This window comes from Ceratotherium simum, chromosome 12 (genome assembly GCF_057802395.1).
Source record: "Ceratotherium simum simum isolate JZ-2026a chromosome 12, ASM5780239v1, whole genome shotgun sequence".
Lineage (NCBI taxonomy): Eukaryota > Metazoa > Chordata > Mammalia > Perissodactyla > Rhinocerotidae > Ceratotherium > Ceratotherium simum.
The window spans coordinates 10128557-10152962 of NC_141911.1; the positions used below are offsets into that span (position 1 = coordinate 10128557).

Here is a 24406-nt window from a genome sequence, read left to right on the forward strand (position 1 = left end):
ATGAAAAAATGGTTCTCAAGACATTGGGCATCAAACAAACAAATTAATAAATCCTACAATTGCCCCATCTTATTTCCCGGAGAAAGTTTCTAGGCTGTGGAGCAGGGAGGAAGAACCCAGGCCAAGTCTTGCAGTCTCCATGGGTTGAGGAGATGGAGCTGGAAGTCCAGGGATGCTGAGGAAGGTAGAATTCAGAGAATGGAAGAAGGGAGGAGAGAAATGTTCAGGGGGAGATCGCTGGAGATCTGCAGAGGGTTCCCGTAAGTAATTGTCTGAGTACTGGCCAGCATATGTGTATCATTAAACAACATGAGGCCAGGAAAAGAACCACCTTGAAGAATTAGAGGGAACAATTCCCAGAGCTCACATGGGGTTGAGAATACTGCCTGTTCTCACCAGTCGGCGTGGAAAATATAAAAATTCATTGGGCATTAGGTAGAGTACTCAGAAGGGTTTACCTCATTAGTGGGGAAATTAACCTACATTAAAAGCTCCTCTGGTCCAAAGTAACAATGCTTGAAAGCAGGAACCTAAAGAATATGTTACTTTTGCCAAGTAAGTCAACCTCATCTCGGAACAAAGAATATGAATATATATGTAGGAATAACAAAATATCTACCATCCAACAAGATAAAATTCACAATTTCTGGAATCCAATAAACAGTAACCAGGAATGCAAACAAGAAGGAAAATGCTATCTATAATGAGAAATAGCAATCAAAAGAAAATGACACAAACTTGACATGACACAGATAATGGCACTAGCGACAAGAGTATTAAAGCAGTTAAAACTGTGTTCAATATGTTTAAGAAGCTAGAGGAAAGATTTAACATGTTACATGGAAGGATGGAAGATATAAAAAAGACTTCAAGAGATGAAAACTACAATGTGCAAGATGAAACAAAATTTGAATAATGTCAGAAAAAATTCCAAATTTGATCAAAATTATAAAACCACAGATTCAAGAAGCTAAGTGAACACAAAGCATAAGAAACATGAATAAAATTACATCATGACACATCATAATCAAATCTTTAAAATCATTGGTAAAGAGAAAATCTTAAAAGCAGTCATGAAAAAAGGTAAATTTTATATGTGGAACAAAGATACAGAAGATGGCACATTTCTTATCGGGAACAATGGCAGCTAGGAGACAGTGGAGCAACATCTTCAAGTATTGACAGGAAAAAGAACTGTCATACTAGAATTCTTTGCCTGGTGAAAATATCTTTCAAAAATGGAGAACTACCTTTTAAGATGTACAAAAGCTGAATGAATTTATTACCAGCAGTCCTGAGCTAGAAGGAAATGTTACAGGAAGTCCTTCAAGCAGAAAGAAAATGATACCAGCTGGAAATCTGGATCTACACAATGATAGAGTGCTAGAAATATTAACTACGTGTTAGCTGAATATAAAGACTTTTAAGGGTTTAAATCCTTTAAAAGAGAATCCACTGTTTAAAGCAAAAATAATAACAGTGTATTTTGAGAGTTGTAACATATGTGGAAGTAAAATGTTTGGCAAAAAGAGCACAAAAGTCTGGGTAGAGAGACTGTAAAGTGGAGAAAAGATAGTCTTTTCCATACATGGTGCTGGAACAATCGTATATCCATTTTCAAAAAAACACAAGAATAACAAAAAAATCAAAACAGCTTTGATCTGTACCTCATACCATATACAAAACATAAAATGAATCAAATTGTACACTTTATATACCATTTATTGCATGTCAACTATACCTCAATAAAACTGGTTTTAAAAGGATCTATCCCAAATCCTTAATTGTGTAAATGATGAACTGAGGCCAGAGATGTTAAGAAGCATGGATTCTAGATAAATCTGTGTTTATCCTTAATGATCATATCTTGCTTCTCTTCATTCTTATCTGATGGATGATATGTTATAGAAATTTTCTGAGACTGGAATCAGGGTAATTGGTCTGTGTTTTAGCTGAATCCCTAGCAAGGTTCCTAGACTGAGGTAGATGCTTAGTAACTCTTTTGTTAACTGAGGAATTTTTAAATTCTTAAGTAGTGTGTTAAGAAATTCTCCTCCTTGAATTTCTGCAATAGAATTCACAAGTAGATAGGGAGATATGTTTACTGAGCTCCTATGTAAGATACCTAACAACCCAGTGAGGTATGTGTCATCATCCCCATTTTTCCAAACGAGGAAACTGAAGCTTAGATAGGTCTAGTAACTTGGCTGAGGTTACACAGTAAACAACAGAGCTGGAATTGGAATCCAGAACTGTCTCGCAACAAGACCCATGCTGATTTCTCTGCTTCGTGCAGCAGACTGTGGGTCAGGATCCACTTTTCCTTGGCAACAGTCTATAGAAGAGAAGAATATAGATTCATCCTGGTGGGAGTCACCCTGTCTATGCAACCAACATGGTAGTCCTCTAATGAGATGTTCCTTTGAAGTGTCCTAACACAGAGTTAGTAATTCCAGACCTTTAGGAATATGTCCTTAACTGCCCTGATGTTCACTATCAGCTGGTGACTCTTGGAATTTCTTAATCACCTCATGACTCGTAGTGTGAACTTCCCTTTACAATTCCCATGTTCAAGCATATTTCTCATCTCTCCAGTCAGAATGTATAAAGTAGGGCTAGTACCCAAGGATGAGCTAAAGTTTAGAAGGCCCACTGAGCAGATGAGACCTCATCCATCTTTTTGCTTCTTTATAGATTAAGCATTCCTCTGTTTTCCAGTGCTTTCTCTGGCTCTGCTGAGAGAGAGAAATTTTAGAGCAGTCTCAGGGTGGTTTGTCCCTTTCAGATCTTATTAGAGAAGGTGGGTGGAGAAATCTCAAACAGTTGGTAGATGCCAAGAGGTCAGTCCTCTTCAAGAATGCCCCAAAGCCCAGTCCTCATTAATCAGTTTAGAGAGTGTTATGGAAGAATTTTAAGCACAAGATGTTGTTTCTGAGCCAGTTTTTCTCTCTTCACCCACTACAGCAAACCTATTGCTTGCTTTCCTGGGACATGAAGACATTCAAATAATGTCAATAATTTATCCTCTTAGTTTTTCCAAAGCCAAGTGAAGGGCACAGTGAACTTGGTAACACTTGTTGAATCTGTGTGAAAGAGAGTTCTGGATTTTTGATGATTATCATGATTCTGTGGCTCTTTTCAGACTGATCTTTCCATACATCTCTGGTCCCCAGTGTGTCCTTTCAAGATGCTTGTGTGGCCTTGTGCTTAACTGAGCAACTTTATTTCCTTCCAGGCCTCTTGACAGAACCCAGTCCTGTCTCTTCACAGTCCTCAGTGTTTACCAAGCTTGTTGTTATTCCCTGGCCTTAGGCTGTGATGCGCCTCTCCCCACCAGATACAACACCTGTGGGGCACTGTGTTCCATTGTCCTTGATTGTTTCCCTCTAACTTCTAGTGCATCAGTTTTGAAAGGAGAAAGAGCTTTGCTGTCAGGTCGATCCAGATTTAAATCATAGGACAGCCATTTACCTACTGTGTGACATTGATGTCCTTGATTCATAGCTTCCTTTGTATCAAAGAAGGTTAGGAATACTTACTTTACAGGGCTCATGTGAGGATTAAATGAGAAGTGTTGGCAAAGACCCAGTAGAGGGAAGTATAGGGTCAAGCTCATAACTGTTCCTTTCCCTCCCTCCCTTTTCCAGGCTATTTCTTGAATCAAGGCTTATAACCTAATTCTTCTGTAGCCTCCATAGTGCTGAGTACACAGTTGGCACTATATGAATACTTTATACTGGAGAGAACATACTTGTTTGCAGAAAAAGAAAAGACAAAGAGGAATTCTCTGTCTCTCAATGACATTTTTCTGTCCTTTCTCCAAATACAATTTTGGTTAATTTTGCCCTCTGGAGAACAGCATCGTAAAGGCTGTTTAGATCAATTTATAACAGTCAAATACTTCATTTATTTTGTGATTCGATGAGTAGGCAGGCAGGACCACTTGTTGTATTTCCAGCAGCTCCTAGATGTTGGTTTTCTCATCAGGGCTTCAAGCTTGATAGTAAAGTGCTCCTCCTTCTTGAGAAGATGTGCCCCAGGGCTTTGACGAAGATGCTGACCATGCTGCTGCTGCTTTTGCAAGCAGTCAGGTTCCTTCCAAGTCCCTGAAGGCACCATACTGTTCCATAAACCTTACCTTTGTTCTTTGGCCTCCTGGAGAATGTCTTTCACCCCTCATGCCCATCTACCACTCTTTCAAGACAAGAGTCACTCCCTCTATACAACCTTGCAGGGCTTAGGCCCCTCCCACATTGATTAGGTGAATTTACCCACCCCTTCCTCTGAACCCCTGCATTTTTCTAATTTGCCCAGATTTTTCCCATAACATCTTGCTAATGGACTCAATGTTTGTGTCTCCCCAAAATTCACATGTTGAAATCTAATTCCCAATGTGATGGTATTGGGAAGTGGGGCCTTTGGGAGGTAATTAGGTCATGAGGGCTTCACCTGCATGAATGGGGTTAATGCCCTTAGAAGAAGAAGCCAAAGAGCCAGCTTGCTTTCTTTCCACCATGTGAGGACACAGCAAGGAGACAGCTGTCTGCAACCAGGAAGAAGGTTCTCACCAGGCACTGAACTGGCTGGCATCTTGACTTCCAGCCTCCAGAACTGTGAGAAATAAATTTCTGTCACTGAAAAACCACCCAGTTTATGGTATTTTGTTATCGGCCTGAGCTGACTAAGACACATCTTTAACACTTGATATGCTTATTGGTTTCCATCTATTTCCTTTTACTGTACTAGGAAGGTGACCTAGTGTGACCTAGAAAAATGAGACTGTGTCTTATTTCTGAATCCCTGTGCCTAGTACCTTCTCTGAGATAGGAAAATATGGATGAATGGGTGGAAGGAAGGAAAGAAGGCAGGCAGTCAGAAAAAAAGGGCTTTTTAGACTATTTTCTTCAATGAATTTTGATTGTTTTTGTTTCTTTCTACCATTCTGCAGGTCTGTCTTTCCCCCTATCTAGTACCCCAGTGGCCATGAGCTCAGAAGATACAAGATAATGCCAACAGGCCTGATTTTTCCAAACTTTAGATCAGAGACCAAGAATGAGGACATTGCATTGGAAAACTCTTCATGGGTGGGAGTAGGGACAGGAGAATTCACTCAAAGAGTTTTTTCTCTTTCTTAGGTTTATTATCAATTGAAATGAAGAACAGGGCTGGAGATTAGTAGGGTAAAAATTTAACTAGGAAGATAATTCTGCTAAAAAAATGTAATAAACAGTTAAACACTAAATAGTACATTTATACACACATAAAATGAATGTTGATCCTCTTTGGATTTATCTGTGTCCTCCGCTGTGTGGGTATTTGAGAGATCAGTATAAATAATACTTTTCAGGGGAAAAAAGGTTACTCCTAAAGTATCTTGTGTGATGTCATTTGTTATTTTTATTTCAAACTAGGTGTCCTGAAATGTCCTAAGAGTGTTAAAAGTTGTAAAAATAAAAGTATTTAACACCTATGTAATTTTTTTATAGTCAACAAAGTGCTTTATAGTTTTCATCTCATTTACTCCTTACAACAAACCCACAGGTTAGGCCCTTATAATCCCTGTCTTACAAATAACGTTTGAGGCTCAGAAAGATTAGATAATTTGCATAAAACATGTCAGTGGCAGAGTCAGACTTAAAACTAAGATCTTGTAGCTCTAAGTCCTAGGCTTCTTGCAAGAGATTTAGTAAACAAGATTTAGTAAACAGATTTTCCTCACCTGTGAATTACTGTTTTGCATTCATAACATAAACCAATGGAGGTTGAAAGAAACGGTGAAAAGTTTAATGATGCTCAACATTTATAAATGCAATGTATTAAAAATAACAAGAACAGAAAATCCATAGTTCTGTAGGTTTTTCAATCTGTTGAACATCAAATCAGATTTCCCAGTGAATCATCTGCTTCTAAATTTCAAGCTCCTATCCATTTAATAAGCCCCCTCATCAGTGAACTGAAAGGTACGTGCATTAGAATTAACCAAACACACAGACAAGTATATGGATATGTGTGTAGTTTTGTTTTAAGACACTATACCTTCTCCTCCAGATGAACTTGGATGGAAAAAAATTCAATCAAATTAACATTGTTTTTCCTGAGTTGACCAGAGGGTTAATGCCTTGTCCAGTATCACTCAAGGTTCAAGGAAATCCAAATAAAGGCTTTGATGTTTCTCTCCACACCCTAATGTATCTCTTGAGCACTTTCTTGTCTTCCTTCCTGGCCAGGCAGGGGTTTAGCCATAGTGACCAGGAAGAGAGTGTGTATTGTTTCTGACATGGGGAGCTTTTAGTTTCATTAAAACATCCAAGAAGGGTTGGGATCAGAAGGTCAGGGCTATAAATTCAAATCTGTAAGACTTCCACCTGCAGATGGTGGCTGTAACTGTGAATAACTCCCATCTTCCCAATGGATAAATAGTCAGTTTGGGTTCATACAAAGGGAAAAGTGCAGGGAGTCTGGGGCAGAGCTGTGGATAACGCCCACGATGTTACTCCTCTTTAAAGCTGCCCAGAGTGACTTGGGGACAGCCCAAATGTGCACAAAGAAGACAAGGACAGCAGTGACAGGAGCCATATCAATATTGTAGTATTACAATTACCAGATGATAATGTTAGAATTTAAATCAGGGGATCATGGCTTCAGGGAAGGGTCTATAAATCCCCATCCTGGATGGCAGTGGTAGTAACACCTGTAGTTACATAACTAATCCATGGATTGTTTTTTATAGAAATGCATTGCCTTACATAGTTGCCTAGAATGACAGTCATGTGCATCTTTTCTGCCCAACCACACAATTTTGTGAAATCTTCCAGATGTTTCTACCCGTTGGTTGTCATGTCACTACAAGAGAAGCTCTAAATATGGATGTAAACTTAAGAGTTTCATTGTGCACTTCTTTTTCCAGAATATTTGTGAAAATATGATCAGTGGAAGAGCCCACTATTATACCATTTCCTGGAATGGTTCTTAATTATTCCCGTCTTGTTTGCTAAAAAGCCTATTTTTATCCATAAGCAACAATTTCCCATGATTCTATGATAATTCAAAGACCTTCAACCAAACACACAGATATTTATTGTCTTCAGTGTACAAGGCATATGGACCCTTAGCAAAACTTGTTGAAAAATATAAATAAATCACACCTGCCCGTTCTCTTTTACTCACATACTAATTTCTCTTTCAAAAGAAAGAAAACTTAAATAGATTTAAACAACTTTGCATGGAGACCCTGCTTTTCTGCATCTTGTGCTGAATGGAGGGATCAGATTTTACCAAAAATCAGCCATCCAGCAATCTTTTTTCTTCGTGGAGAATATTTCAGAAGGAACAATAATGCTACAACTGTGTCTTTATGCACAAAAGGATGGGAAGCAGTCATGTAAGAGGAGCCCTACTTGTAAGTGAAGAAAGGAAAATTGAAGAAAGCAAAAAATAATATAGCCAAAGTGCCACTCTGGAATGTATATTTATCCAGTCTCTTAGAATCCACTAGAATGTGAGTTCTGTAAAGGTAGGGTTTGCTTTTATTCATTGCTGTGTCCTCAGCATCTGGAAAACACTTGGTACATGTTAGGTGCTTAATAAATAATATGTATACTATAATAATACTTATATAGTATATACTATAAATAATATTTATACTGTAATAATACTTATATATTGTATACTATAATAATAATAATAATACTATAGTACTTAAATGAATATACAACTTACACAGAAATAAAATAGGTATCCTAATTTTGTATTATACAGTGCTTATTGGAAGCATGGGCTGGTTTATTTTTATTATATATTGTTAAATTAATATTTTGATGTCATTATTGGTATTGACTCTTTAAGCCCTAATTAGTTTATGGACCCCATGTGACCTTTGTGCGTCGAGGAGAGGATGGGACTCTGAAGGTGGCAGAATGGGATTTTCAGGAAGTCAGCTAAGCTGGGGGTGTGAACAAGTAGGCATCACACGCACACACATACACACCATAGACAGCCTATGGCTTAACCCTAAATCCTACTAGTTTGTTACCATTTAAACCTCTATTCTTGGCCTGCAGTTTTGATTATGAATTCTGGCTTGTCAGTCCGTGAACTGCTGTAGCGAACCTTTGGTGTCTTCAGCTGCTGCACTTACCTCTACTAGTCAAACGTATGAGCTCATTTGTAGCTTTTCCTATAGCTCTTAAGAAAGATCATTTTATTTACATTTGAATTTATATTTACATTTACAAAGTCAATGTGACAAAGCACTTTGATCGATTGCTTCAGACTCCAGTGTTGATTGCAGGGTCTTGGATCACCAGATATAAACTCATATATTCTTCGAGCCACACATGTTTGTGAAAGTATATCCTTCTGTCTGATGCTGCACCAGGTCCTATGGCTGTAAAGCTCTGCCCTCTGGAAGGCTCACAGAGGAGGAGAGGGAACCACGTAACAACAATGCAGTGCAATAAAACCTCTAAGAGGGACCCGCAAGGCCCGATGGAGCCCAAAGGAGTCAGTGACTGTCACAGCTGTGAGGTGCCGTCAGGGAAGGTTTTGCAGAGAGAAGATACTTGCACTAAGTCTTGAAGGTTGAATAGGGGTCCAGTGAGAAGTGTGTGCATGACGGGTGGGTGGAAGGAGCATTGTACGTGGCATACTCGAGAAAGGGCGTTTGGAAGATTCAGGTTTTCCTCACCACATTATTGGAATTAGAAATGTTGCTGATTGATTATAAAGGAACCTTGAAAATACCTGGGTACAGGCTAAACCCTCACTACTCAAAGTGTGGTCTGGTGACCAGCACCATCTGTGAGCAGGTTAGAAATGCAGACTCTCAGGTTCACCCTGGACCTGCTAAACCAGAACCTGCATTTTAACAATATCCCCAGGTGATTTGCATGTGTGTGAAAGATTGAAACTGTTCTTTTTGGAAGATTGAATCTTCTATTGGAAGAGTTTTGGGGCACTTGTTAAAACTGAAACTGATTCTTGAATGATGCAGTAAACATGTGTGAAGTTCATTATGACAACAGCATGGAGATCTATAGAGGATTTATATTAAGCCTTTGGCTGTTTAACTTGGGGGACTACATTATCCAGATAGAAATTGACCAGCACCTACACTTGGGCTGCTGCAACAGGTGGAAAACACGCTGGGCTAAGTTCAAGTCCCAGGTTGTCCTTTGATTAGGTGTATGACGTTAGGTAAACGCTTACAACTTGATGAGCATCACTTTGTCATTTATAGGCACCTCCTATGTGCCAAGCAGTATCAGGCACTTACACATACATTATTCCATTTCCTTATCTGCCAAGTGAGGGCCAACAATACCCGCCACACAGGGTGTCTCATTAGGATCCGAAGAAATAATGTGTATCACAGTGCTCTGCAAGTGATAAATGGAATAGGCTATGATTTAAATATATGCATAGAAAAATACATATTTATAGAGCATCTGCTATGACCCAAGACCTGTGATAAATTTACCTAAGTTCAAAGATATTTGTTGTAATTAAAATAGGCAAAGCAAAAGAGATACATTTCATGCTTATTTAAGGTGTGTGGTGTCAAGATGAAATTAAAACGAGCACTTAGCAGCACACAAGTCACAGAGAACATGTGACACTGGCCTTGTTCCCAGTCCATCCCAGTAATCGTCTCTACTTTCCACATTCCCAGGCATGCGCCAAGGCAGAGACTACGGCTCTCAGTACCGCTCAGCCATCTACCTAACCTCCGCCGACCACATGGAGGTGGCCCTGAGGTCCAAAGAGGACTACCAGAAGGTAGGGTCTCCTCTCGCTCCTGGGTCCCCATCGTCGGCCCCTGCCAGGTTGCGCCCCACCTGTAAAGAGAGAGTCTGGTTCTTTTCACCTGGCACTGTGTTCCATTTGCACATTTTTGGGAAATTTCTGTCAGCCTTTTGGAATAGAGCCACTCTGCTTCATAAATGTGCAAAATGAGATTTTAAGATTAGGCCCTTATGTATTTCTATTTAAAATCAACTCATCCAAATGAATATGTAGCTTAACATATAGTCTTTCTTTCTCTCTCTTTGTCTCTCTCTGAATCTCTCTCTTTTTCTTTCTTCTGTCTGTATAAGTCTGCTTGGGCTGCCATAACCACGTACCACAGACTAGGGGGCTTAAACAACAGAAATTTATTGTCTCACAGTTCTGGAGGGCTGGAAGTCCAAGATCAAGGTATGGGCAAGGCTGGTTCCTTCTGAGGCTGTGAGGGAAGGATCTGTTCCAGGCCTCTCTCTTTGGCTTGTAGATGGCTGTCTTCTCCCTGTGTCTCTTCACGTCCCTCTGTGGGTGTCTGTTTCTGTGTCCAAATTTCCTCTTTTTATGACAACTCTAGTTGTATTGGATTAGTGCCCAACCTAATGACCACATTTTACCTTAATTACTCTGTAAAGACCCTGTCTCTAAATAAGCTCACTTCTGAGGTCCTGGGGATTGGGACCCCAACATATCTTTTTTGAGGTGCACAATTCAACCCATGATGCTCTCTCTCTTGCTAGTAACAGTAGATTGAATTATAATGAAAATACTTCTCAGAAATAGATATTACATCATGAAATAATTATTTTCACTATTAACTTGTATTATATTTAAAAAATATCCTCCAATACAGATTTAGTTCTTTTTTTAAAAATAACTTGAGTTGCTTTAATTTTTAGAACTTCATGATAATGTTTAAATTTTAATTATCATGATATTTTCTGATTTGGATTCACATTTAACAATAGAGCCAGTAGCTACTGTAATGCTGATCTATTTTAGAATTATGTAAAAAGTCTGGTATGCAACAGTTCCCAGGAATGTGTGGGTTCTCCACCTATCCCCCATGGTGGCAGAGGTGGCAGTGAGGAGGAGGTGGGACAGGAGTGTATCTACTGACGAAAAAGTAGCAGGACATGCAACTCATGGTCATTTCAACTCCGAAAAGCAGAGAGGGCTAAAGGAGATGCTGACAGAAGATGCCCCATTTATTCCTCAGCAAGCCCCCTCTGCCCCTTTGTAATCCCCTCTCCTTCGGTACAGGCTGGATTTAATGACTCACTCCTAATGAATCACAGAAGTGAAGGGATGTTACAACTGAGATGAGTTTATTAAAAGATTGTGGCTTCCATCTGGGGGGCCCTCTCGCTCTCACTATCTCTTAGATCATTTACCTGGGGGAAGCCAGCTGCCATGTTGTGAGGCAGCCATGTATAAAGGCTCATGTGACAAAGAAGGAAGCCCTCCAGGCCATCAGAGGTGCTGCACCAGGAACTGCTCTCTCCTTTTCCTTTCTGGAGATGCACAGCATGAGGGTCAGATAGTCTTCCTTTCAGCCACCACTGTAAAGAGCTGAGTACTGAAAGCCACAGCCCCAGGGACCCTTGGCTGAGGTCAGTCAAGTACAGAGAGCTGTTCCCATTCCTGACACACCCATTGCCCAAGGGCCCCACCCAGAAGTCTTAGGTCAGGATTTATCCTTCTATCCTCCTTTAAGCACCAGGAACTACCAGCTCTTTTCCCCCTTTTCAGATCTGCACCACGAGGAGTCATTTTCCTTTTCAGAAACCAAAGAACAAAGTGTCTCATTGTGTCACCTACCCTGGTGAGCAGTGGGGCTAACTGCACACCTGCACACAGGGGACCACTGTGATTTTTATCTTAATCTGGGTCCCATGGAAAGCAGAGCCCATGACAAACGCTTGTGTCTGAGGACTTATTGGGGTGTGTGGTGCCATGGAGCAGGAGTAAGGGTCAGGGGAGTAGAAAGGAAAAGGGGGAGAACCAATATCAGTTGGCCATGCTATCGGTGAGGGGTTGTTTGGTCCTTATGGAATGCCCAGCCATTCCAGGGGAAGAAGAGAAGCATATGTCCATTGGATGCCATCCCCCATGGGTTTGCTCTGCACTTGCCACTTGCACATGTGTGGGCTCAGGATACTGTGTCCCAGAGGCAAGAGGCCTGTGGCATGGGTGCGACGTGAGGGGCTGTAGGGTTGCACCTACGTAAAGCTAATCAGAGCCCGTACAGAGCTGGGCAGTGCAGCGGGGGCTGGAGAAGAGAGAGGTGAGGCCGAGAGGATCTGAGCTGGTGCACGAGAGGTGGCTGATACCACGACCTACAAAGGGTCCTTCACCCACCCTGACCCAGTCCAGGCAGGCAGCTGACTACAGTGTCTCAAGGATGATTTACCAGAATCCAGTGAGTTTCTGGCACCTCTGTTAGAGCACAGAAAGAAAACACAAGTGTAATTTTCATCATGCATCCTGCTACCATCATATAGTTATATAACATACAGTTGCATATATAGTTTACATATAACGTGTATACATAGTACATTATAGCTATTAATAATAATGATGATAATAGAACAGCAACAACAGTACCAACTTAGTACTTACTACATGCTAATTACTATTTTAAGCACTTTATATAAATGAAGTTATTTATGTATCTCTGACTATATTTATCTATATACATGCATAGATATAATGAATATATTAAGATATGTATGTATGTATCTCTCTGTATACTTATGTAAAATTGTATGCATTCTTTGAAACTTGTATAAATTTCTAATTGTCCATTTAATTGGTATAATTGATAATACACACACCAAAAAAAAAAAAGAAATCAATAATTTGCAATGCCCATGAGAGGTGACGTAATTAGCTTTTACACCGTAAAGAAGTTGATCCGTGCTTTTACCTTAGCCTTAAAGGTAGTGTGGTTTCTGATAGATCCCGCAGAACAGGGAGAGCCTCAGACTTCACCAGATGCCTTAGCGGGTGAGTGAAGGAGAGGAAGAAGCTGAAGAGGTGACTCCTGGAATTGGCTTTCCGGTGTTTTCTGTCTAGGATAACCTTGAACAAATTCCTGAAACAACAGAAGTCTTTAATCCAGGGAGAGTCATTTCTTAACAATACTAGATTGGGGCCTAGGATTCTGTAATCTCATCACAAACACTGAGGTTTATTTCTGAGAGTGGGGAGATTCTGCAGATGACTTTGCATGCATTTTGTATATACTATTTTCCCCTTTAAGAGTTGGCATTTCTGGCTCTTGCACTACTTTCTGGCAATCCATCTTATTTGAGCCCTGGTGGGACCCCTATGCACTGACTAGAACATTGACGTAGGTTCCTAATTTAATAGTCTTCACTAGTTTGCCCCCAGTGACCCCCCAGTCACCAGCTCCTTCAGCAACTTCTTTGTACGTGAAGTTTAGAGTGACAGGATTGCTTACCACGGAGCAGCCATTTGAACATAAAATTAGCTGATTTTATCGCAGGGACCAATTGTCGAGCTAATTAGTTGTGCAGGCAGTTCTGCTGATGAGCCAGAAACCCAAAGTGATTTTCCATGTAAACTGTGGTTTTCTGCAAAGTTGGCTGGCTTGTGGGCACCAGGCTCACCAACAACCCAAGGAAGGAAAAAATGGCTGAAGAAGTTTGCTAATTTCTATTCAGATTAGAGGAGGCTGGAGAATCTTACAGAGGAGGATCAGAGTGAAACTTAAGCTTCACACTGGGTCCATTGACCTTGAAGGGGCTGCATTCTGTTCAGAGAATTTGACAGGTCCTTTGTGTCTTTGGTGAGCTGAAGACTTGGCACAAAATGTGGAGGCGTTCTTGCCTTTGGACGAAGACTTCCTAATCTTTTCTTAACTGCGTTTTCATATTTTTTCCTCAGAGTTTCATGGTGGAATTATTTGCTTATGGTATTAATTGGAGGCGATAATCTGATGTATTATTAATTGTTTCTGGATTATCAAATGTAGACAGTTTACCTCCCAAGTGAACCTGTCATGACATTTCCTAATATTCTAAACTGAATCGTGGCTTATGGCAGGGGTGGGGGATTCACCTGTGATTCTTACATCCTGAAAATGTAACTCTTCCTCATTTAGGAATTAAATCTTTTGATCACTGATAGATTATTTTTCTTGAAGTTTGATAGACCATTAATAAATCTAAATATTGTTCTCCTGGCTACTTGACCTATCTCCTCAACTCCTCAAAGCTGCATGAAAAGTGAGCACAACCTTTCCTCTGCATAACCTTTATGGGTGAATGTTAAATTACCTACTATGTGTCAAACATAAAACAGTGTTTTAAAGTCTGTCTCTATCAGTCTCTCAGTCTGTTTGTTCATCCATCCATCCATCCATATCTTCAACATAGCTATAATCTCTAAGTATTTACCCTATTTTATCTTAAATTTCAGTTATCTAGCAATCTGTCATCTATACCCTATACGGTGTCATTTTAAAGAAAAGTACACAAAGTGAAAGATAAAAAACAATATGCAATGACTGGATTACAACGAGCGTTTTTTAGAATTGCTTCAGCTTTGATTATTTAATTTTCTTTCTGATGCACTTAGATTGCAGACAGATATTCAGTGACTCCCCATGCTCTCCGGTTAAGCCTTGGCAAGTTGTGGTTTGGCTGTGTGTGTGTATGTGCATGGGCATGTGTGTGTGTGTGTATGTGTGTTTAACAGAGAGAGGGAATAGCTTTCATTTCCAAATAACCTACCTACCTGTGCTGTTTTTGCTTCTTTTTTCTAGCATAGTTTAAATGCCATCTCTAGGCCGATGATACTCAAAATTTCTGGTGCAGAACTACCCTCTGGCCTCCAGATCCCCAGATTCCACTGCCTACTTATTATTTCCACTTACTTGTCAACATACTATTTCCTAAACTGGAGGCTTGATTCCCACTCCTCCCCCCTCCCAAACAATCCCCACAGCTTCCTCTCCTGCCCCGCCCATTGACAGCCTTCCCAGCCATCGTTTTTTAACTTGCTTAAGCAAGATTCCTAGGAGTCATCACCAATTCAGTCCTCACCTCCAATTAATCAGATTAACTGAGATTCTACTTCTAAAATATATCTCCAATGTGCCTGCTTCTCTTTCATTTTCATGTTCACTATCATAGTTCAGGCCACTGTTATCTGCTCCTGGACCACTGGGCTGCTTATCTCTCCACTGCCACATACTCACACAGGGCAGCTGGAGCATCTTCCTCAGTCTAATTCCAATCATTTCCTTTTCCTGTATCAAACTCATCCGTGGCTTCCCACTCCATTTACAATGAAATCCAAACTCCTTAGCGTGGCCTACAAGGTCCCACACAATCATTTTGCTGTCTTCTCATAAGACATATGTAACTTCTAGTCAGAGTGCCTAATTATCATATAAGATATATGATAAGAATATCTAAGATAAGTAAATCTAAGAATTAACACATAATTCTTGCTCAGAGCTCAGATCCTTTGAATAAAGCTCAAGAAATTCTAGAGATCTGGGGACTGAGGATGAGAACCATAGTCATGCATAGAAAATTTTACGGCTGTGTAGTGAACATCATAAAGGATGGTTTTATATTTGTTTGTATTTCAAAGTTGATTCCTGTGTGGACTCACTGTTGCCACAAAGACACCAAATTCAGAGGTTCGAGGAACTGCTGCTTTGTTTAGTATGTGTTGTGTACCAGGAGGAACAAACCACTGCATTAACCATAGTGTTCCTAACCCCAAAGCCTATCTTGCAAACTCTCTTGACACAAGAAATTGCTAAATGTCACAATCATAAAATAATATTTGGTAAGATTAAGTCAGTGGTTGCTATATGAAACTTTCTCTAATTTGCCAAATCCTTGACTTTTTATCCCTGTTTTAGTTACCTATGGTAACTACAGATGACAACAAACTTGGTGGCTTAAAACAACAGAAATTCATTCTCTCACAGTTTCAGAGGCCAGAAGTCCAAAACCAGTTTCACTGGGCCAAAATCAAGGTTTCAGCTGGGCTGTACTCCCTCCAGAGGCGCTAAGGGAGAATCCCTTCTTGCCTCTTCCAGCTTCTAGTGGTTGCCGCCATTCCTTGGCATGTGGCCGCATCACTCCAGTCTCTGCCTTGGTGGTCATGCTGCCTCCTCCTCTTCTGTGCGTCTAATCTCCCTCTGCCTTTCTCTTATAAGGACACATGTATTTGCATTTAGCACCCACCAGATAATCCAAGATAATCTCCCCATCTCAAGATCCTTAATTTAATCACATCTGCAAAGTCTTGGCCACATAATGTAACGTTCACATGTTCCAAAGATTAGGACCTGGACATTTTGGGGGCTATTATTCAGCCTCCAGCAGTCCCCAGGCCTGGTTTCCAGCCTACAGCTGTCACATGTCCAGCCTCAAATGGGGACTGAAACTGGAAGTAGTTCTTTCCTGGGCTGCTCAGGAGAGGCAGGCCATGCTCACCCAGTGGGCGCCAGTCTGGCTTCCTCTGGGTCCCAGGGCCACACACAGAAGATGCTCAATTCCCCAGAGAGGATGGGACTTGATCTCCTCTCTTGGAGTCCTTGTCTAGTTTTGAAGGGAGGGAGAAATTTTGCATAAGCTTATCTCCTTTTAAACATCTCTACCTTCAAAAAAGACGCAACTTCACCCCCATACTACTTACCAAAATAAAGTAGCATACCAAAAATAACAACAGAAAAAAAAATCCTAAGAGTTAGATTTGAGGGAGGATGGGGGGAGAAAATTATGCACGCGTGTGTGTAAGCAATCAAAATAGCATTTGAATGGTTGGCAAGAATGTTCTAGTACTCTCTTAGTCACTTACTATTTGTGAGTCTCTGACTTCTCTAGTCTTCATTTTTAAATTATGTAAGTGTGTGGATAGCAACGTCTCCTCATAGGATTGTTATAAGAATTAAATGAGATTTTATATATATGTAAAATACCCTTTGTTATGGACTGAATATTTATATATATACATATAAATACTAGCATACATACATACTACTAGCATGTCGTAGTCACCCAATATACATTAATTGAAGCTGAGCCCCTTTGGTGTTCCAATCCAGAAAGTAGTTTTAATTTATGCCAACTCAACTGAGAGAAATTAAATACATTCAATAAATATCCAGTTATGCTATAATCATCATAATATAACTGGACCCGATAATTCCCTACCAGGAGGTCCAGATCCTTTGTGTCTTCTTGTAAGCATCTATAGGCTGAAATTTGAAAATGTCCTTCCTTCCTTACCTTCCCCCCACCCTCCTCAGTAAATTAATACATTAATTACCTTATCAAATATTAATTATGTACTGATTAGTTGGCAGACTCTCATTACAATTGTTTCAAACACAGCTATCTGAAGAAGGATCTCATGAAGTTTGTTGTAATAAACTGTGCTACATGCAGTCACAAAAGCTCACGTGTCACAAATGCTCTTTCCTGGGAACTATCCTGACATTAAGTGAGTTCTTTGGGGACCCTCTTCACCCTTGTTTCCCCCAATTGTCAGCAGACATTTGTTGACCAGAATTGAAAATATGTAGCAGGATAAAGAAGCCCACTGTTACCCCTTGCTATGGACTGAATATTTGTGCCCCCCTCCCAAATTCATATGTTTGAAGTCCTAACCCCCAATGTGATGGTATTTGGAGATGGGGCCTTTAGGAGGTAATTAGGGTTAGATGAGGGCTTGAGGGTGGAGCCTCCATGATGGGATTAGTGTCCTTATAAGAAGACATATCAGAGCTCTTGCTCTCTCCACTTGCACACAGAGAAGAGGCCGTGTGGGCACACAGTGAGATGGTGGCCGTCTATGAGTCATGAGAAGAGTCCTCACAAGGAAACCTACCCTGCTGGCACCTTGAGCTGGGACTTCCCAGCCTCCAGAATTGTGAGAAGTAAACATCTTTTGTTTTAAGCCACCCAGTCTGCTGTACTTTGTTATAGCAGCCGGAGCTGACTAAGACACTGTGGAGGGGTGGGAAGAACCACTGCCTTGGATGAGAACACCTAGCTGGGGCCCTGCTCAGCCTTCACTGTGACCTTGTACAAGTCTTTACAGCTCTAGTTCCTTGTTTATAAAATGGGGAAAAGAAGAACAGCAAAACTTGTTATAAATCTTAACAGTGTTCAGTGCTTCGTCCCATATGAGTGACCCTGACCCCAGACAGGAAGGTAGTTCAGGATCTGTTCTCCTACCTGCCTTAGGAAGAAGCTGAAGGTCCAAGGGCTCCGTACACATTTCCAAGATGACCCAAAGAGTGCATTTAGAGAGGTAGAGTCGTTGGCCTCTGAGTCCCGTATGCTTTTCTCACACTGTGTGGAGGTACTTGGTAATCTGTCAAGCATTTTACAAATATCAGGATTTAACGGGGTGACTCCAGAGACAAGGCTGTCTGTGATGACTTCATCCTGCTTTTCCAGAGGCCCTCAAATTTCAAACCATTGTGAAAACATGGGATCAGGAATCTTCCTTTCCATCGTGAATTGAGAAGCTGGCAGGGTTATTTCTGCTTCTTCGTTCCCAGAGAAATGGGTAGGTTGCACACTGGAGGTTTCCTGTCTCAGTCAGTTAATATTCTCCATGCGGTGATGTTGAAACCATTAACCGCACTAAAAGACTCTGCTTTCATCAAAACCAAAAATCATTTATTTGCATCGAAGGACCCTAAATAGACATGGGTAAATGTCAGTTGATATTTTATGATTTGGGGATTAGCTAGTTCTTCTTCTTTTTTTTAATTTGTGCTATCGTTTGAAGCATAGAGTTATGATTTTTAAATGTTCATGGAAAGGCCCTGAATAATTCATTTACTTACCTTAGTCAAAGAGAAAAATCCTTCTTTATATGCCCAGCAATAAAGATCAAATTCCTCTTCACCTCTCTTGTAGCTTCATGGTTATCATTACAGGTATTATTATGAACTCTAAATAAGAGCTTGTGAAATAAATGTTTTAAAAACACTCGTTTCTGGGAGACAGGCATCTCTATTTCCATGTATGCAGCCATGTAGATAGCTAAATTTTTAGCCTTAATGGTTTAGTTGCATCTGGGTGATTATTTTCATTTCCACTTATTACTGTGTGTTAGACTCCCTGTGTATGAGTACAGATTGCCCTTTCTTGCACTGTATTTAGAAATATCTGCATTACCCCTGGGCATTTGTTCATTAATAGGGGGTGGGGAGAGGAAAAGCTTGTAATAATGGGCTTTACATATTATTAAACTGTGTGCATCCACATTTTGGTCCAAAAGAAAAATCTGGTTTGTGTTACTGCCCTCTGTTGGTTGTAGTGCGTTGCTGCAGTGGCAGGGAAGTGACTCCCTGGGGTGGGTTGGGTCTGCAGTGGCAGCTTCCAGGAGCAATGCAGACACTGGGCATTGCTGGGCCATCAGTCTTTTATTCACATTCGCTGCTTTTCATTCAAATGCATTGCAAGCACCCTAGGATTCCACTTACTGGCTAGAATAGTGATAGAAGAAAGCGTTCTTGTGAAGACCAAGGAGACATTTTCATTTTAGTGGTGGTATATATACAAAATAACCCTGGCCAACGTGGGGTGACATTTGAGTGAATTCAAATTCTCCTCGGGTCACACTTCTACGTATCTTTCAAGGCTAGCATGGGAAAACTTTAGGGTATATCCAGATGAACCTTTTAACTTTTAATAGTTATGCGTTTATTTCAATATGTATTAGGAAGAATGCGGTGAGTGTTTGAAGCCCACGACTTCATGGACGTTATTGCTTAGGGGAAGACCAGGAATTGGTGCCGACACACACACAGCTGCGTTCTTTGCAGTGATGCATCACTTGGTTGATGGAGCAAAAACTCCCATGGAGGTGGGTGGGTGACTTAGGGTAAAGTGGCTCTGTTACTTGCTTGTGGTATGACCTTGGACTGTTAACCTCTCTAAACCTGGGTTTCCTGATTTGTTAAATAGGAAAATAATGGCTACTTCTTAGGGTGTTAGAAGTATTGTACGATACAGTGTATATATCAAGTGTCTGTCACAGAATAGGTGCTGTCTTCTTCCCACACCCCAGGACACTTCTCAGAGCCCACCTTCCTCCATGTCCGCATCATGCTTTGCTTGCACACACATTTCATCTGACCCATTGTAAGAGTTTCCATGTCTCTTTTCCCTCTTGATTATAAATGGGACCTTCCCTTGCTTTGCATCATTTGCAACACTCCATGTGGCACTTTGCACAAAGCAGGCACTCTATGAATGTTTGTCGGGGAATTAAGTGCAAAATAATTCTAAGCAACATCTTCCCATCCTCTAAGACATTCAGTGCATTTCATCTATCGGATTAGGACAGGACCTATACATTGTCCCTCCTGTCTCCCTAATTCATGTGGTCTGATAATGGAAACAGGATTAGGTTCCTGCCCATTGGCTGCAAGCAGGGAGGAAAAAAGGCCTGCAGTGTCTAATGCCTGCCTGCGGTTAATATCACTCTTATCTTTCCAACTAATGTATAGGTTTATCGTGTGTGCCTGCGTGCACATGCTCTACTTGTTAATTTCAGTGGAAGATAAACGGAAGGCGGTGGAAACATTTTAAATACAGTATTGGAGCTGGGATAGGATCTATTTTAGAGACAACAAAAGAGGCTTTGTTGCTGAAGCAGGTAGATTTATATGCCTTGCCCTGGTTTAGGCTATGTAAAAAATGGCCTTAGGAGTGGTAGAATCAGAGACACCACCCCGGGGGGGCAGGGAAGTAGGAGCCCTTCCATTTTAGTGACAGTGAGAGTGACACAGGGTTTGCTGTGTGCCTCCAGAGGCAGTGCGTTTGCCTTTAAAATTCCCATGAATTTGCCTCAGCTCCCAGTGGTTCTGTTTCCCCGATTCACCTCAACAGAGCTTCCCAGCCTGTTCCTCAATGGCCACAGAGTGCCTGCTTGCATTTCCGCAGTGGAGGTGATGTGCATTTAAGGCTTCGAGAAATCAGAGCTTTCGTGTTTGCCGTGAAAGCCAGAGAGCTGCAAGCACCTCAGTAGCGGAGATGGAAGGACGTGTGTGTGCATGTGTGTTGAGAATTTGCAGGACGGGGAAAAGAAAGAAAATAGATGTTACCGGTTTGCCCTTCCTTCAGAATATGCCTCACTCCCTCTGGTGGGACCATTTAACTCCAAATGCGTCCCCTCATGCCCCTCTGTCCCCTCCACACGCTCCCCGCCCCTACCACATTCATCTTGGCTCATGTGACATCTGTTCTGGGCACTGCGGAACAGTCTCTCGTTGCCATGGCAGCCGGTGGAGAGAGCCTGCTCATTGGCTGCTGGCGGAGAGGAGGAAAAAAAGGCCCGCGGTGTCAGGGGTCGTGTGCCTAGTGGCCGCCTGCCGCTGTTTTCAGTCAGCCGCTGGCGTGGCCGCAGTAACGGAGGGCGCGTCAGCGGGCAGAGGCCCGCGGGGACCGCCCGCCACAGCTGTGTTCACCGCCGGGTGGAATGGGGGCCCCGAGGTCAACGTCATTAGCTTCTCCCTCAAGTGTAAAGAGTGTGAAGGACAAAAACAGAGCACGGAAAGAAAAGTGGGCTGCCTTTCCCTTCACCTTGAACCCCTCCGAGCTCTCTTTTCTTATGTAGTGTTTGGATTTGAAATCCGGAGAATGACCCCTTTACTCCCAGCCATCCCCATAGCGAGAGGGCCTGGGCCTGAGTTAAGCTGTCAGAATAACAGCCTCTATCAGATTCCATTTACCTTGACCATTACCCTGTCACTCTAAACGAAAAGAGGACGGCATTCCATTTTGAAATCTGCGCCTGAACCTGAGTGTTTTTAAAATCATTTTCCTCTTGTTGGAGTCACCTCTGAATTTAACAGCGCAACTGGAATCACTGTTCTGACCTCATAGCTGTAGGCTCCTCGAGTCCTTACCCCATGGCCAAGTGAGTTGATGCCCAAGTGCCTGATTTGTACCTGGCCAGTCAGACAGGTATAGAGAAATACAGCCATGAAGGCCTCGCTGGCCGAGCCCCAGCTGCCTCTCTTGGGCTCCCCTCTCCAGGCGGGGTTTTAGATCTCCACCCATGAGTGATGGGGGTGCCGCTGCACCAGCCACACCCAGGGCCTTCAGCCTCCAGGGCCGGGCCACCAGTGAGATTTGGCTGTGGCTGGTGACCTTGCCCCACTGGGCTGACACTGACGGCACCAGTCAGCACAGTTGAGGGAGAAGGAACTTTGACGAACATTCTCTCATCTGCTCCCGGTGAGCATGTGAGGTGGTTGCTCTGGTCCCTACTTTACGGGAGCCTGAAGCTGATAGTATCCAAGGTCACACAACCTGTAACTGGGTAAGCCCAGGTTGCACACTTCGGTTCTTTGCTTCCAAACTCTATGTGTGCTTTTTCCATCCTGTCACATGGCCACAGCAGACCCCTGGACATTTCACATCCCCACAGATTTCTACATGGGGAAGGTAGCCTACGACGAAGATCACTCCTCACATTTCCACTCATACCTTATCATGCCTATTTTACATTTAATAAGAGTGTGCCATTAGGGTTTAATTTGTCAAGATCAGCAGCTAACGGCCTGAGGAGTTTGTTGTTCCTTGTGGTGGCTGCTTGTGGTTATAATCTGAGTGGAAGCACCACATACAATGCACTTTCACTGAGCACAGGCTCCTGCTTAAAGACAAGGTGGGGGGCCGGCCCCGTGGCTTAGCGGTTAAGTGCGCGCGCTCCGCTGCTGGCGGCCCTGGTTCGGATCCTGGGCGTGCACCGACGCACGGCTTCTCCGGCCATGCTGAGGCCGCGTCCCACATACAGCAACTAGAAGGATGTGCAGCTATGACAGACAACAATCTACTGGGGCTTTGGGGGAAAAATAAATAAATAAAATCTTTAAAAAATAAATACATAAATAAAGACAAGGTGGGGATTTGCACCAGAGCCAGTGAGACAAAGGCAAAAATTATTGTCCCTCCTACTTTGCTTTCTCAGACTTATTTTGGTCACTTATTTATTTTGGGATGCTTTGGGCTTTATCAAAATAGAAACATACCACGAAATCATGACAGAGAAGGTCTGTATTATTAATGTCTACCTCTCTGCCACCTTTGCTCATTCCTTTTGGCCTGAATCCAGAAGTTTGAGGATTTACTCCTAAATCTTTGAAAGAACTAAGGAACGGGAAAAAAGTGTTGTGTCATTTACCTTTTTGTATGATTATATGAGAGTAGTTGCTTCTGCACCTTGGCAAAACCAGGACTGACACAATTGTCAGTGATTCACATACTAGTCTTTTCTATCTGTATAGATAGATGGATATTTATCCATCTATCTGATATGCTGATCATATGCTGATATGCTGATCACAGCCAACAAAGTTAACAAACATCGGATCAGTTTGGAGATGAGGCAGAGAGTCCTCAAAAGCTTACTCTCAAATCCAGTGTCTTAATGTAGCAAGAGGTTATTAAACCAGCAAACTGAATTCTTGCCCTTCCTCCCTCTTAGACTGGGTACAGCATCCACTTAGGGGAAATTAAGCAAAATTAAGAGCCTTTGCATAGACATAGGACCTTAGCAAGCATTCACAAGAATGCACGTTATTGGCAACAAGAATGCTAGAATATTTCACACTGCAACTCAAATGATGCTTTTATTAAAACTTGAGTGGCCAAGTTACCATGAGTAATACTCTGCCCCAGGTGTAGGATCAAGTCTATAGAGTAAAGATATAAGGGACTAGATTTTGACTTAAGAAACCCACAAGAACCATTCTTCTAATTAGACCTTCCATTTGCCCCCAACGTTGGTTGTTAATCCTCCAATTACTGTTCTTGATCAGTATTTATGAAGCCGTAAGAAAAAATGTAGTGAGAAATAGGTTAAACAATGAGTTTTCTGGAGAGAAAATTAAACAGATAAAAGCCAGAGAAGTTCCTGATATCCATTTAGGCACCTAGAAGAAATATCGGTCTAAACTCCCTGAATTGGTAAGAAGTCTCCATAGTCTATAATCATGATTTACTGGTCACACAGGAATAAGACCATTAGCCATCGTTACTCCTGCTGCCTACTTCATGTGGAAAAAATGGCAAGGTTTTCTTTTTTCCTCATTTTCTTGTCTGTAATTATAGTTGCATCTACCTGGAGAAAGTCCTCTAAGTTATTTAGTTCAACATTATTTAGCCATAATGATGTGAACTAGCGGTTATATAAAATGACCCTTAATTTCCTTACTACTTCTCAGACTGTATAACATAGTGATGGTGAGAGACTATGGATTGGGGTTAGAGCTGATATTTTCTCAACAAAGATTTATTGTGTACCTGCTATATACCAGGAGACTAAATGACAACATTTGTTTTTGATCTAAACTATAAACACTTTATGTTGTATCTTCTTTGCATGTTTTGTGGAACATCAGGTCCCTTACTGGGCAATAAATGCAATGTACAAAATCCTCTGAATGTAGATCTCATGTTTGTTTTATTTAGACATTCTCATTTCCTTAAGGAAAGCACCAGATCCTTGTGCCACAAGGATTATTTCACAAGTGTAGAACACATTTACCAATACAAATAGTTTATTACAAAATAGCAAGATTTCATAGGAAAGAAAAATAATTGTGCCA

General features: G+C 41.5%; 1 protein-coding gene across 4 annotated transcripts in view; it reads left to right on the plus strand.

Annotated features, from left to right (window-relative positions):
- MSRA (methionine sulfoxide reductase A) overlaps positions 1-24406 on the plus strand; it is a 392963-nt gene that overhangs the window by 283159 nt on the left and 85398 nt on the right. For all 4 annotated transcript variants that reach the window (XM_087437390.1, XM_087437388.1, XM_087437391.1 and 1 more), the window contains one exon: positions 9671-9777. In XM_087437390.1, coding sequence (XP_087293516.1) covers positions 9671-9777 — 107 coding nt within the window. The remainder of the gene's footprint in view (positions 1-9670; positions 9778-24406) is intronic.